The sequence below is a fragment of the Oryza brachyantha genome, chromosome 7, assembly GCF_000231095.2.
Source record: "Oryza brachyantha chromosome 7, ObraRS2, whole genome shotgun sequence".
Taxonomy (NCBI): Eukaryota; Viridiplantae; Streptophyta; class Magnoliopsida; order Poales; family Poaceae; genus Oryza; species Oryza brachyantha.
Window position 1 is genome coordinate 4,930,588 of NC_023169.2, and position 14,508 is coordinate 4,945,095.

Sequence of the window (14,508 nt, forward strand, 5' to 3'; positions counted from 1 at the left end):
TTCCTCATGTGGTTGGAAAATGTCATTTTCTTTATCGAGAGATCGAACAACCATGGAGTTTTATTTGGATATGCTTTGCCTATATTGAATTTCTCCAATAATTTCTAGACATGGATAAATTGATGCACTAAAATTTCTGAGTGAAGGCGCTCAATTTGCAAACTAAGCAAAATCTGGTTTTACCAAAATCCTTCATCTCAAACTTCGTCTTAAGATGATTATAGGCATCAATATCTTATGTAATGCCAATGATATTCAAATCATCTACATACAATAATATAATGCAAAATCTCATGGAATATCTTTTGATGAAAACACACATGCAATCATCATTATTGGAATAACCTTTCTGCAAAAGGTACTCACCCAGCCTGTTGTACCACATTCTACCTGATTATTTAAGACCATAGAGTGATCTTTTGAGCTTTACACAATATTATCGCGATTTGCATTTTTATTCGGTGTAGGGATCCCATTAGGAACCTTCATATATATGTCCGAATCTATTGACCCATATAAATATATTGTCATGATCTCCATCAACTATACAGATAGATGCTTTTGAATTGCCATTGATAGTAAATATCAAAACATAATTCCACTCATGACTAGAGAATATGTTCGATTGAAATCAATGTTGGGTCTCCGCGTGAATCCTTGTGCTACAAGCCTTGCCTTATATCTCACCACCTCATTGTTCTCATTCCGCTTTAGATGAAAACCTATTTGAAACTCATAGGGAAGGTTTTTGGAGGTGTAGGTATCACTGTCAACAATACCTCTTTTTATTGAGGGGGGCTAACTCTGTTTTAATTGATTCTTTTTATTTGTTCCAGTCTGAGTGCTTCTTTCACTTAACCATGGATTTTGAATCTGGATCATTTTGGACGGTATTTGCAATTGATGAGGCAAAGTATATGTCGACAAATTATAGTCTTATGATTGAATGATTCTCTAGACTCAACGTAGTTTATGGAAATTTCATGTACCCCAGTTGATGGCTCAGCATTTCTCAATATGACAACATCGGGGTGTTCCAATGTCCCATCATCAAAAATTGAGTACACGGTTGATGTGGGGGATGGATTGGGTAAATCCACTTGGTGCCTCTCAACTTGTGGTTGAGTTTAATTTACTGTGTCAGAGAAATCTTTCCTCTATTTACTCGTGCACTTGCGAGGATTTGTCACACTTCTCCCGCTCTCTTTGAGGAAGGGAGTTGAATAGTTTTGTTTGGTAGATCTATTCTTTCTAGCACATTCCTTGTAGGAGTGTATGATTTTGTGACACTTTTACGAATAGTAAATGAGTCTGGCAAATTATTTGCAACAACATGCAAATCAATGATTTTTTGAACTTGAAGTTTGGATTATGTGTATGAGGATCCTCCTTTAGGGTGTCTAAGGAATCCCAAATTATTTCCAGGCATTCAATGTGATACTTGAATTACCCCCCTAATGCTAGGAAATGTTCTTCATTGAAGATACCATCAGCGTACCAGATTGTGAGTAAATCCCCTATAAGGGGCACCCAGGTATTTAATGATCAATGGAGATAAATACCCTACTTAGATCCCTATTTTCCTATGAGGGCCCATTTATGTAAACTTTGGTGGTGAGATCGGTACGTATATAGCGCAACCGAATTTTTGCAGATGGAAAATACTAGGAGGATGACCACGAATCAATTGCAACAAGGAAGCTATATGATATGTAGTTGAGAGCAATTGTAATAAGTCACTAGCATGTAAGACCGTGTGACCTCAGCATGAGATTGCTAGGTTACAATTTTGCAATAGTGGTCAGGCAATGAGTTTTATTCTCTTGACAAGAGATTTAGCTAAACCATTATGTGTATGAACATATGCTACAAAATGTTGAACTTAAATTCTAAAAGCCATACAATTATCATTGAAGGCTTTGGAAGAAAATTTTACAGCATTGTCCAAACTGATTGATTTTATCCAGTGTGCAATTTGACTTACTCTAAGTCCGATGACTTGTGCAATCAATTTTGCAAAGACATGGTTCCTTGTGGATAATAGACACACATGAGACCATTTTCTAGATGTCTCTCTTAGAACCATGAAGTACCTGAATAGCCTAGACAATTGTTGACTAGGCCACAAATATCACCTTGAATGCGTTCAAGAAACTTTAGTGGTTCATTCTTATCCTTCATTTAAGATGTGAGGGTCTAAAAATTAATTTTCTAGATACACATATGAAATGCACACCAAATCTGAGGATTGTAGGAATTTTCTGTCGCTCGTACCATGTCCACTTGAATTCTCATGATTTTTTTCATCATCACGATATCTGGATGGCCAAGGCATTCATATCAAGTTTTGAATGTATCCACATCCTAAAAAATCAGTTTGTATGCAACAAGTGGTACGGGTTTGGCATATGTGTAGTACAATCCAGACAGGAGAGAAACATCTTTTCACGTGTCTATTTGCCATATCTATCATCTTTGGTCAAGAGGAGTAAATCCTCATTATTTTTATCATATGTTTCCACATGAATCCCATTTTCTGGATGTCTCCATAACTTAGTAGAGGACGTGACTAGCGATACAATAATACCTTCTCAATATTTGTTGGTGCAGGGTCACCTTACCCTATTTGCCTAAGCGCGTGAGTAGCATGTTGGAGTATTCCACTTAGTTAAGCATGTTGAAATAGCATGTTGGAGTATTCTACCTATTAGCATGTTGGAGTATTCAACCTAGTGGCATATTGGAATATTCTACCTAGTTGCATGTTGAGATATTCTACCTAGTTGCATGTTAGAATATTCTACTTGCCAGTCATAAGTTGTGGTGTATATACATGTTGATATAGGGTCCCATTTACCCAGTGCGCCGGAATGTGGATTGAATATGCTCATTTGGCATGTTGAGACAATACGCTCATTTGGCATGTTGGGGCAATACGCTCGTTTGGTATGTTCGACCAAGATGCTTTAGTATTCGACTATCATGCATCCACGGCATGTTTGACCAAGATGCCTTGGTATTCGAGCATCATAATTTCGTGGCATGTTCGACCAAGATGCCTCGGTATTCGAGCATCATGCCCCTGTGGCATATTCGACCAAGATGCGTTGGTATTCGAGCAGGACACTTAGGCACTACTAGCACCCCTCGGTAATTTGGTCCAAGACGAAGTATGGAGAAAACTTGCTCGTCACGATTCCAAGGAATATTCTCGTCATGATTCCTGGGGACCATCACTCAAGTGCACTCGAGTACTGAAGACATCTGGCATTGTGGTCCCCAAGAAGCTAGAGATTTTACCCTAATACCCTTAGGCTCTATTAGTAACTACCCACGGGTATTTAGTTAACTGTACCAGGGGTTCTCCAGGGCTATAAAAGCTCGTACCACCATCCTGTAAAGATCAAGGTTAATGAGATATATAGAGCCGGGGCATTTTGAACATCGCCTACTTGAACTTCTTGTGTATATGTGCGACTGACTTTTCCATAGTTACATATACGTTTTTGTGTTCGTGACGCAAGGTCACAACATTGGCGCTGTCCGTGGGGACGTAAGTCTCCAAGAAGTTGAAGTCAAGTGGTAGATGTACCCAAGGCCTCGGAGAAAAAGGATAGCTCCAATCAGATACGGTTTCACTCCTAGCCCAGTGGACACCTCGAGATGAGCAATGAATCGGAATATGGAAAGTGGAAACGGAGCTGATAGAAGTCCATCAAGGAGTGGGGAGCTGACTGAGACCGAGTTGGCAGAGATGTTGCTATCCCAAGGGGCTCTCATGGTGAACAAAGAGCAGTTCGAGGAAATGCAAAGGGAGTTGCAGAGGTTGAGAGAATTGCAGAGCTCATGCATTCCCACAACTCAGATTCCCTCGACTCAGATTCCCACAGCTCAGATTCACACCACTCAAATTCCCACCACTCCAATTCGCATAACTCAAATTCTCAACATTCCAAGTCCCACAACTCAAATTCTCAACATTCCAACAGGAGGTTAATGGGGGTTTCAACATACCTAGTATGCAAGGCCAACACACTCAGTACTAACCAATGCAACCAGCGCCTCAGCAACTGGCGAACTTACAACAGTTCTAGGCAAGTCAGATGAGCATGCCACAATCAACTCAGCAGATGTACATACCAACTCAGCAAGTACAAGACACGAGAGGGATATCGGATACCAATCCGCTGAGTCTAATGTTACAATTGGCATCTTGGTCAACAAATTTTAAGATACCCAATATTACCAAGTTCAAGGAGGACTCGAATCCAAGCGAGTACTTGAGAATATACGAAACCGCTGTGGAGGCAGCCGGAGGAGACGATGTTACAAAGGCCAAGATGCTTCCTACAATGTGTAAGGTGTAGCCATATCATGGTACACTACGCTTCTCTCCATGTTCATACACTCCTAGAAGCATATGAAGGATGTGTTCAAAGCAGACCTCATTGGTGTATATGAAGAGCCGAAAGAGTCATATGACTTGTATGCAATCAAGCTCAAAAATCTTGAAAGCGCTTCAAAAATGACAAGAAATAAGTCAATTACATTCAGAAAAACCTAACCAGTGGAAATGGAACAAGAACAAGAACAACAACCACTTCAAGAACAAGCAAAATGGCAACAGACAATTCGGTACTTTGAAATTTTGCACGTTGCATGGTCAAGCCAATCATACGACAGAGGAATGTAGAACAATCCTTTTCTTGTATCAGAAGCAGGTGCAAGGGTTGCAGAATAGGCAACAGCGTCAAAATCAACAGCAATATGCTCAAAATTTGATCGAACCTCCTCAAGTCATGAAGGTGAAAGCAATTGAAGCACCACCAAAACAAATCATCAATGCAATCATTGGTGCCTCATCTTCAGGGATGGGATAAAAAAGACAAAGAAAAGCATACGTAAGGCAAGTATACCATGTGGAAACAAGCTTCGAATATGCTAAGCATGCGTATGCACAAAGAGGTATCATTTGGCCCAGAAGATGCAGAAGAGATAATTTTCCCACATCAAGACCCTTTGGTTATATCTTTGGACATAGCACAATGTGAGGTTCGAAGAGTGTTGGTTGATAGAGGACGTTCTGCAGATGTCCTTTTCCTAGATGCATTCAAGAATATGCAAATACTGTTGGATAGATTGACAAGATCAGAAATACCATTGCAAGGCTTTGGTGACAGCAGGTGGAAGCAATTGGCAAGATAGGCCTTGAGGTTATAATTAGACAAGGGGCTAACATCAGAAATGAAGTTGTTTTTTATGCGGTGGATGTTTCATACCAATACAACACCATATTGGAGAGGTCTGCAATCAACAAGTTTGAAGTTGTAATCCACCACAATTACATATGCATGAAGCTGCCAGGACCCCAAGGTGTGATAAAGGTGCAAGGAAGTCAACTAGCAGCTAGACATTATGAGATAATTGAAACACAAGTAACAGAGGAATCCATATGGAAGAGCAGAAGTAAGGAAGTATGAACATGTAAGAAAAGAATGTTGGCCAAGATGCCTACAAGTCAAAAAGACCAACCCTAGAAGAAAAAACAAAACAGGTGATAGTAGATGAATCTAGCCCAGAAAAGTGCATATTGATTGGGGAAAACCTATCAAAGTAAGAAGAAGATAATATCGTACAAGTCATCAAGGCAAATTTGGATGAATTCGCCTGGTTAGCAGAAGAGCTTGGTGGGGTAAGCAAAAACTTGATACAACATGAGATTGCGGTAAATAGTGAATGCAAGCCGAAGAAACAAAAGTTGAGAAAAATATCAACTGACAGGCAAGCAGTTGCAAAGGTTGATTTAGACAAGTTTCTAAAAGCACATGTTATAAGAGAAGTCATGCACCCAGAATGGTTGGCAAATCTAGTATTGGTCAAGAAGTCAAATGGCAAATGAAGAATATGCATAGACTTCACAGACCTGAACAAGGCATGTCTAAAGGACGATTTCCCACTCTCTCGAATTGACCAACCGGTAGATTTAGGGTACCATCAAGTGTTTATGGTACGGGAAAATAAAGAGAAAACATCATTCATCACGCCTTTCGGAACATATTGTTTTGCCAGAATGCCATTTGGCCTGAAAGACACAGGTGCTACGTTTGCAAGGCTAGTGGCCAAAGTGCTAGCTTGTCGGCTTGGAAGAAATGAGGAAGCATATGTCGATGACATAGTGATGAAAAGTGGGAAGGCAACAACTCATCGAAAGCATCTACAAGAAACTTCAGCAACTTGAGAAAGGCATGAATGAAGTTGAATCCAGAAAAATGTGTATTTGGTGTCCAGGCTAACAAGTTGCTCGGGTTCTTGGTAACCAAAAGTGGAATAGAAGCAAACCCAGAAAAGATAGAAGAACTCAATAAATAGAACTACCTAGAAATGCAAGGAAAGTGCTACGCCTCAAAGAAAGATTAACCTCTCTAAGCCGATTCTTGGCAAGATATGCAGAAAAAAGTATGTCATTTTTCAAAACCTTGAGGGGAGTGGCAGAATTCAACTAGACGACGGAATGTCAACAAGCATTTGACAATATCAAGCGCTACCTGCACAATATGCCAGCTCTAGCAAGTTCAAAGCCAGGAGAACAACTATTGTTGTATGTGGCAGCCACCATGGAAACAGTTAGGGCAGTACTGGTGCAAGAGCAAGAGAATAAGCAAATACCAATATACTTTGTATCAGAAACACTGCAAGGCGCCAAAATGAGGTACTCAAAGATGGAAAAACTCGTATAAGCCATTGTCATGGCATCTAGGAAGTTGAAGCACTACTTCATGGTGCATGACATCAAGATTCCATCTTCACATCCCTTGGAAGAAATCATAGGAAACAAGTAGGCAACGGGGAGAATTGCAAAATAGGCGATGGAGTTAAGTCCGTTTGAACTAAAGTATGTTGCAAGAACCTCTATCAAGTCGCAAGTACTAGCGGACTTCGTGGCAGAATGGACTTCAAGTGAAGCTAAAAAGTCTGATGAGGAGGAAAAGCCATGGGTCATATACTTGGATGGATCCGGTAATGACAAAGGTGCAGGGGCTGCAGTAGTGATCAAAACGTCAATGATGCAAACACTACACTATTCTGTGCAAATATTTTTCCCCTCTACCAAAACACATGGCAAAATATGAAGGAATATTGCTAGCCATGAGAAAGGCATGAGGAAGCAAAAGCACTAGGGGCTAAAAGGTTGTTGATTAAGACAGATTACAAGTTAGTGGCGGGCCACTTCAGTAAAACATTTGAAGCTAAGGATGAAACAATGCAAAGGTACGTGTAAGAAGTGAGAAACAATGGTAAGCACTTTGCAGGAATAACCGTAAAAGCAATACCAAGAGGAGAGAATAGTGAAGCTGACGAGTTGACACGTGTAGCATCACTAGGTGAACCCTTGGAAAATTCATTCTTTGACAAGCTGACAAGCTCAAGTGAGTCCAGAGCGGAACAAGTCGCATGCATAGAACATGCCCAGAAAGACTGAAGGGAGCTAATACTTAAATACTTGGTAAGTACAGAACTTCTGGAAAACCAAGTAGAAGCAAAAAAAGAATAAAAACAGTAGCCCACAAATACAAAGTGATTAATGAGTAACTGTATAAAAGCATATTCCCTTAGCAAGATGAGGTCAATAATTCAACAATGTGCAGCTCAAGCACATTGCTTCAACAAGATGAGACTACAAAATTCTTGAATATGCACAAGAAGCATATTTCCTCAACAAGATGAGGAAAAGAATTCAACAATGTGCGGCTAAAGCACATTTTCTCAACAAGATGAGGCTAAAAAATTCTTCAATATGCATCAGAAGCATATTCCCTCAACAACATGAGGGAAAAAATTCAACAAATAGCTCAAGCACATTGTCTCAACAAGATGAGGCTACAAAATTCTTGAATATGCACAAGAAGCATATTCCGTCAACAAGATGAGGAAGAAAATTCAACAATGTGCGGCTAAAGCACATTGCCTCAACAAGATAAGGCTAAAAAAATTCTTCAATATGCATCAAAAGCATATTCCCTCAACAAGATGAGGGAAAGAATTCAACAATGTGCAGCTCAAGCACATTGCCTCAACAGGATGAGGCTACAAAATTCTTGAATATGCACAAGAAGCATATTCCCTCAACAAGATGAGGAAAAGAATTCAACAATGTGCAGCAAAAACACATTGCCTCAACAAGATGTGGCTAAAAAAATTCTTGAATATGCAAAACAAGCATATTCCCTCAATAAGATGAGGGCAAGAACTCAATAATGTACAGCTAAATCATATTGCCTCAACAAGATAAGGCTAAGTAATTCTTCAATATTCATAAAAAACATATTCCCCAATAAAATGAGGGCAAAAACTTGTCACTATGCACAAAAGTATATTCTCTCAGCAAGGTGAGAAAAACTTTTACAATGTGCAACTACAACACATTGCCTTAACAAGATGACACCAACTGCAAATATCTAGAACAATATATTCATTCAGCAACATGAGGGCGAAAAATTTTAGGCCATATACAAATACTAGTGCTCGTGTCGAACTCGAAAACTTTTCCCCTACGCCTATTCGAAAGGGTGAGGGGAAAGGCGAGCTCGAGCACCAATATGCTGTCGCCTAAAATTTCTTTTTCTAAGTGCTCGGCTTAGTCAAAAACACGCTTGGCACTTAGGTCGAATTCAAATACTAAGTGTCGAATTCGAAAACTATTCTCCTACGCCTATTCAAAAGGGTGAGGGGAAGGCGAGCTCGAGCACCAAGATGCTCTCACCTAAAAATTTTTCTAAGTGCTCTCGTAGTCGAAAACACGCTTGGCGCTTAGGTCGAATTCAAATACTAAGTGTCGAATTCGAAAACTTTTCTCCTACGCCTATTCGAAAGGGTGAGGGGAAAGGCGAGCTCGAGCACCAATATACTCTCGCCTAAAAAATTTTTTCTAAGTGTTCAGCTTAGTTGAAATGCACTTGGCGCTTATGTCGAATTGGAATATTCACTTCGAGTTCGAAAACATCTATTTTTCCTACGCGTATTCAAAAGGGTGAGGGGAAAGGCGAGCTCGAGCACCAATATGCTCTCGCCAAAAATTTCTTTTTCTAAGTGCTCGGCATAGTCGAAAACACGCTTGGTGCTTAGGTCGAATTCAAATACTAAGTGTCGAACTCGAAAACTATTCTCCTACGTCTATTCAAAAGGGTGAGGGGAAGGCGAGCTCGAGCACCAAGATGCTCTCGCCTAAAAATTTTTCTAAGTGCTCGGCGTAGTCGGTCGAATTCAAATACTAAGTGTCGAATTCGAAAACTTTTCTCCTACGCCTATTCGAAAGGGTGAGGGGAAAGGCGAGCTCGAGCACCAATATGCTCTCGCCAAGATGCCTTGGTATTCGAGCATCATGCCCCCGTGGCATGTTCGACCAAGATGCCTCAGTATTCGAGCAGGACACTTAGGCACTACTAGCACCCCTCGGTAATTTGGTCCAAGACGAAGTATGGAGAAAACTTGCTCGTCACGATTCCAAGAAATATTCTCGTCAAGATTACTGGGGACCATCACTCAAGTGCACTCGAGTACTGAAGACATCTGGCATTGTGGTCCCCAAGAAGCTAGAGATTTTACCCTAATACCCTTAGGCTCTATTAGTAACTATCCACGGGTATTTAGGTAACTGTACTAGGGGTTTTCCAGCGCTATAAAAACTCGTACCCCCATCCTGTAAAGATCAAGGTTAATGAGATATATAGAGCCGAGGCATTTTGAACATCGCCTACTCGAACTTCTTGTGTGTATGTACGACTGACTTTTCCATAGTTGCATATACGTTTTTATGTTCATGACGCAAGGTCACAACAATATTTATTTGTGTATGCATTGGAAGTATGACAGTAGCACTACCGGAACAAACAATCATAGCATTGCGTCCTATAATGGTCAAAACTTGTCATTCTTTCTTTGTGAGAGTTTAGAAAATTTTGACTTCACTAAATACAATATTAGTGGTATAACTATCCACTAGGCACATCTCTTCTTCCATTGGATTGACTCCTGTAACAATCTATATAATATATAATTTAAGTTCATAAGAATAAAAGCAAAATATAGAAAAACACTTATAAATATATTAAGATAGCAGGTGCAATATTACAACTGATGAATAGGGGTAGCAACATCATGATTTTATTACTAGGATTACTTTTGCATATTTAAACACTAAAGCTATGTAGCCTATTTGAGATCTCCAAAAATGTCATTGAAAGCGTATTCTATGAGCATGTCATTGATGTCCATAGAGCCTGCCTCTTCGCTTGGCGGAGTCTTGGTGTTGCTTGGTTGGGTCCATAACTATAGTTTGTAGCACTCGAGAAGCAAAGTGTGCTTCATACTTCTAGGTCTTCTGTGTATGACCCATAAAGTTCATGTATAGATCAACAAGATGCTTAGGATCATGTACTTCTTAGCAATATGATTATAGCAACCACATTTGAAGCAAACGGTCTTGTTACCACTATCATATTTGGGCTTAGAAATGTCTTTCCTCTCTTGGACATTCCCACGTGCCTTTTTGACTCTCTTGCGCTTGTCCTCCCATGAGGAATTTTCAGTCTGTGTATTCCCATTCGGTATATATCATGTACTTTAGATAGTGGTGTAGTATCCAATAGGCGCGGGTTTGAGTTCCACAATGGGCGCTAGTTTGAGTTCCATATAGTGAGCTTATGGCTCTTTTGTGTCTGTTTCCATGTCAGAATGAGCGAATAGTAGATAGTGAAATTCTTCTCTTGATATTATTGAGTAATGATCTTTTTTGACTGGAGCGTTGTAGATAGAGTAAACTTAATTTTCTCCACATCAGACTGTTGTTTCTCGTAAAATCAGAGTGTAGATCATATCTTATGAACAACATAGTTGAACTCGTCTATAGTTTTAAAATCTATAGGCATGAATGGTTCTACTCATGCGTTGACTTTAGGAGTATAATAGTTTTAGATTGTTCATATTGATTTGAGAGATGTCCACAAAGCACATGGGTCCTCATCCTACGTGTACTCCATTTTTAAATCCTAATGGATATGATTTCTCGTCACTTTCAAGGCAAAGTATCTGGACATGTTAGAGGGGGTAACAATACTTTCATCTATACATCTATATAGTTTGAGTGTTGACAGATTCACTTTGACATACATCGCACAAGCAAGGAAATTGAAACCATCAAGAGCGAGGATACCAAACTCTTTGGTTGCCATCTGACCCTTCAAGTTGCCGGTGGTTTCTTCACCTCCTTTTTTCTTGATCAATTTCTTATAGCTGTTGATAACATGTTAAGGAACAAAAATGTAGAGATAGAGATAGCTTCCAATGAGAGATATGAATAGTGAATTAATCATTTCTTATTGATCGCAAGGTCCCTTATATATAGGAAGATTACAAACCTAGTTAATTCTAGGCATTAGTGTAATATATCAATTCTAAAGATGTCAATTAGGCTAATTCATGCAATAAGGTTGATTCATGAATTTAACCATGGTTATTACCTTGATCTTAAATGCATGACGACTACATTCACGAGGTCAAATAAATACCTTTTTATAACATATTCATATTAAAAACCTTGCCTATTACCATCGCCAGTCCCAGTCAAAGAAACTCGTTGCACAACGTATTCACTAAATTTCTGTCATTCTCTAACCATCAATTTCCACTCTTTGCAAATGAAAACTGAAGCATTCTTTCGAAAAAGAATCACTATTGTCTACAGTTATGCACTGCCTTGAGGTTTCTCCTTGATCTCAATAAAACAGTCCTACACGCGTACAAGGCACAACACGTTCCTCCCAGCCCGGCAACAGAAGAACTAGGCAATGAACAAACAGCGCTCGAGCCAGCAATACTAACAAAAACACATCCTGCATAGGTTCTGCAACTCGCTGCAATTTAACATAGCATAACGAACATTAGAGGAAAGCCAAGGTTCCAGTACATGATAACACTTGCAATAGCTGTGATGTTCAACAACGACGGAAACGAAGTTAAAAGATATACAGAACCGAATAGGTACATCAATCAGAAAAAAATGTTGCATTCTAAAGCACAACCCATCCAAAGCATAAAACCAGCTGATGTAATGGCACCAAGTACTAACAATAAGCGATGGGAATGTTCCTCGGTATGCTTGCAAAAACGGTGTGGCAGAAACTTATCAAAATGCAAATATGCAAGAAAACTGAATCTGTCACATAATCTCCCTACTGCTCAACCTTCTTCACCTCTTCCGATGACTCCGGCTTTGTTGGCTCGACCTTCATCACTTCTTCCCATTGTCCATCTGATGCTTGCTTCCACAGTGTAATGTTGTTCTCACCAGCCGCCACAGATAATATGTTTCCAGTCAAGGACCAAGAAACCCTCCAAACAGGGGATCCAAAGTCATGCATAATCTTTCCCTCCCACTTATCTCCAGCTTTCCCTCTGGTCCAAATCACAACCTTTCCATCTTGAGAAGCACTGGCGATGGTCGACTTAGCTGAGCCCAACACTGGTGCCCATGCAACATCTCTCACACAGTCTGTGTGCACATCTGAAGGAAGAGCGCTGTCCAGTTTCCAGCCACCATCGACAAATCCCCAGACCTTAACAACTGAGTCAAAACCACCAGAGACAAGCTTATACACAAGCTCTCCTGGACCAGCCAGAGAACCCAGTGCCGTTGCTGGAGCCCAGGAGATTGCTGTCACACCAACAGGGTGAGCTCGCTCAATCCTTGCGGTATCCCATCCCCCATCAGCTCGCATAGTCATGACAGAAATGGTTCCATCAGAAGATGCACAGGCAAGACAAAGACCAACCTCATATGGGGCCCAAGCGATGGAGTTGACAGAGGACTTGTGGTCAGCGAATACATGGGCTTGAGACCAGTGACCACCAGCACCCTCCTTCCAAATGATCACACGTCCATCATAGCTGCAGGATGCAAGGATAGTACCATACTTAGGATGGGCCCATGCAACACACCACACAGGGCCATAGTGCCCACTGAGTGTCGCAAGGAGATGGGATGGGGCAGATTTGCCGCCAATGGTAGAAATCTTGACAGTGGAGTCTGAGGAGGCAGTCGCAAGGCGCTTGCCATAGTAGTCGATAGCTGAATCATGGACCATGTCCTTGTGGTCCAACTCTATTTTCTTCGACAACATGTTTCCAACTTAAACCGTGCCACAACCTCCAAATGCTCCTTCACGATTCTGCATACAATTAAATACAAGTTTCATCACCAGTTGATGGGAATAGCAGCCTAAAAGTGCTAACTGGGTAATAGAATCCAACCCGAAGTGCGCTAAAGGGGTTGACAAGAACAAAGGAATTGTCACCTCACAAGCTTACTAAAGAAGCTGGTAGTACATCTAAACACCATTTTTATCATACTCCCAAAGAGACAGAAATGGAATGCAATAGAACAATGTTGGTACATCATCACCTCGTAACATCATCAACAGTGGAATCGAATGGAGCGAGACTGCAAACAAGTATTGAGACGATGATTTAAAAGGGAATGCTCGAGGGCCAGTATTCGTAGACAATGATTCACTAATTGTTAAACCTGTGGCAAACCACATTCATGTAGAAGGATACGTAGGACCAAACTCCTAATACACACATAAGAGCATCGATGATAAAAGTTGGTCGCTTCAGATAACCTCATGAATGAATGAATCATAACCAGTGAGCTCGCAACTGAAAAATGAAAACGCGTTCAGCAAATGGCATTGGATCTGCTGAACAGAAGCATTCCACAAGCATGGGAAGAACAAAAGTTCCTAGGCCTATGATCTGAAAATTTCACAGCGCCAAGTCTATTCAATTCTGATTCTTCCATTCACAAAGTGCCAACACCTAAGGCTCAACACGCAATCAACGTCAGGAGGAGTTGGAGGGCGATCTGGCGTGACCTACCTACACCCACACCCCATCCCAGTGGAAGATCTAGCCCCCAAATTTAAACCTCTTGGGAACAAAGTACTAAGGTTAAGGCAAACAAAGAGGGAAGCTTCCAGATCTGGAGGAGAACCTATCTAGGGTTCATGATGCAAATCCCCAGAAGAGCAACAAAAGAGTGCGTAGATAGAAGAGAGATGAGAAATATGGATGCTCACCGGTGAGGACGCAGCACCGGCGGGCGGCAGATCGGCGCAGGCGGCGGGCGAGCTCGCGCTCGCGCGACGAGGAGGAGGAGGAGGAGGAGACCGAAGCGAGAGCGAGAGCGAAGCCGAGGGGAGGAAGAGCGAGAGAGTTGGCTGGGGTGGCTTAACGCGCGAAGTGGGCCAGGCCCACGCGAGAGTTAATGGGCCGGATCAAAATGTTTTGGGCCTATTTATTTTTTATTTTTATTTTCCGCGCATATTCATTCGCTTGTGAATTTTCGTTGTTTTCTCTTTTACGATGATGTGTTGATTCGATGGAGAAATTTAGAATTTAGAAAGAATGGCATGGTCAGTATGATTCTAGAGAAGACTGTGTAACTCAGTATTT

The 14,508-nt window shown here is 40.9% G+C and overlaps 1 protein-coding gene across 1 annotated transcript; it reads right to left on the bottom strand.

Annotated features, from left to right (window-relative positions):
* Positions 1–11,893: 11,893 nt before the first annotated feature.
* Positions 11,894–14,223, bottom strand: LOC102700073 (protein transport protein SEC13 homolog B-like). Its single transcript, XM_006657525.3, has 2 exons — positions 14,133–14,223; positions 11,894–13,223 (listed from the first exon to the last, which is right to left on the bottom strand). Exon 2 carries the CDS (start codon positions 13,173–13,175, stop codon positions 12,228–12,230), a length of 948 nt encoding a protein of 315 aa, XP_006657588.1. The 5' UTR covers positions 13,176–13,223; positions 14,133–14,223; the 3' UTR covers positions 11,894–12,227.
* Between the last annotated feature and the right edge of the window lie 285 nt (positions 14,224–14,508).

What these genes read in the sequence shown, in the direction of transcription:
- LOC102700073 (XM_006657525.3), bottom strand. Translation starts at nt 13,175, where the DNA reads ATGTTGTCGAAGAAAATAGAGTTGGACCACAAGGACATGGTCCATGAT.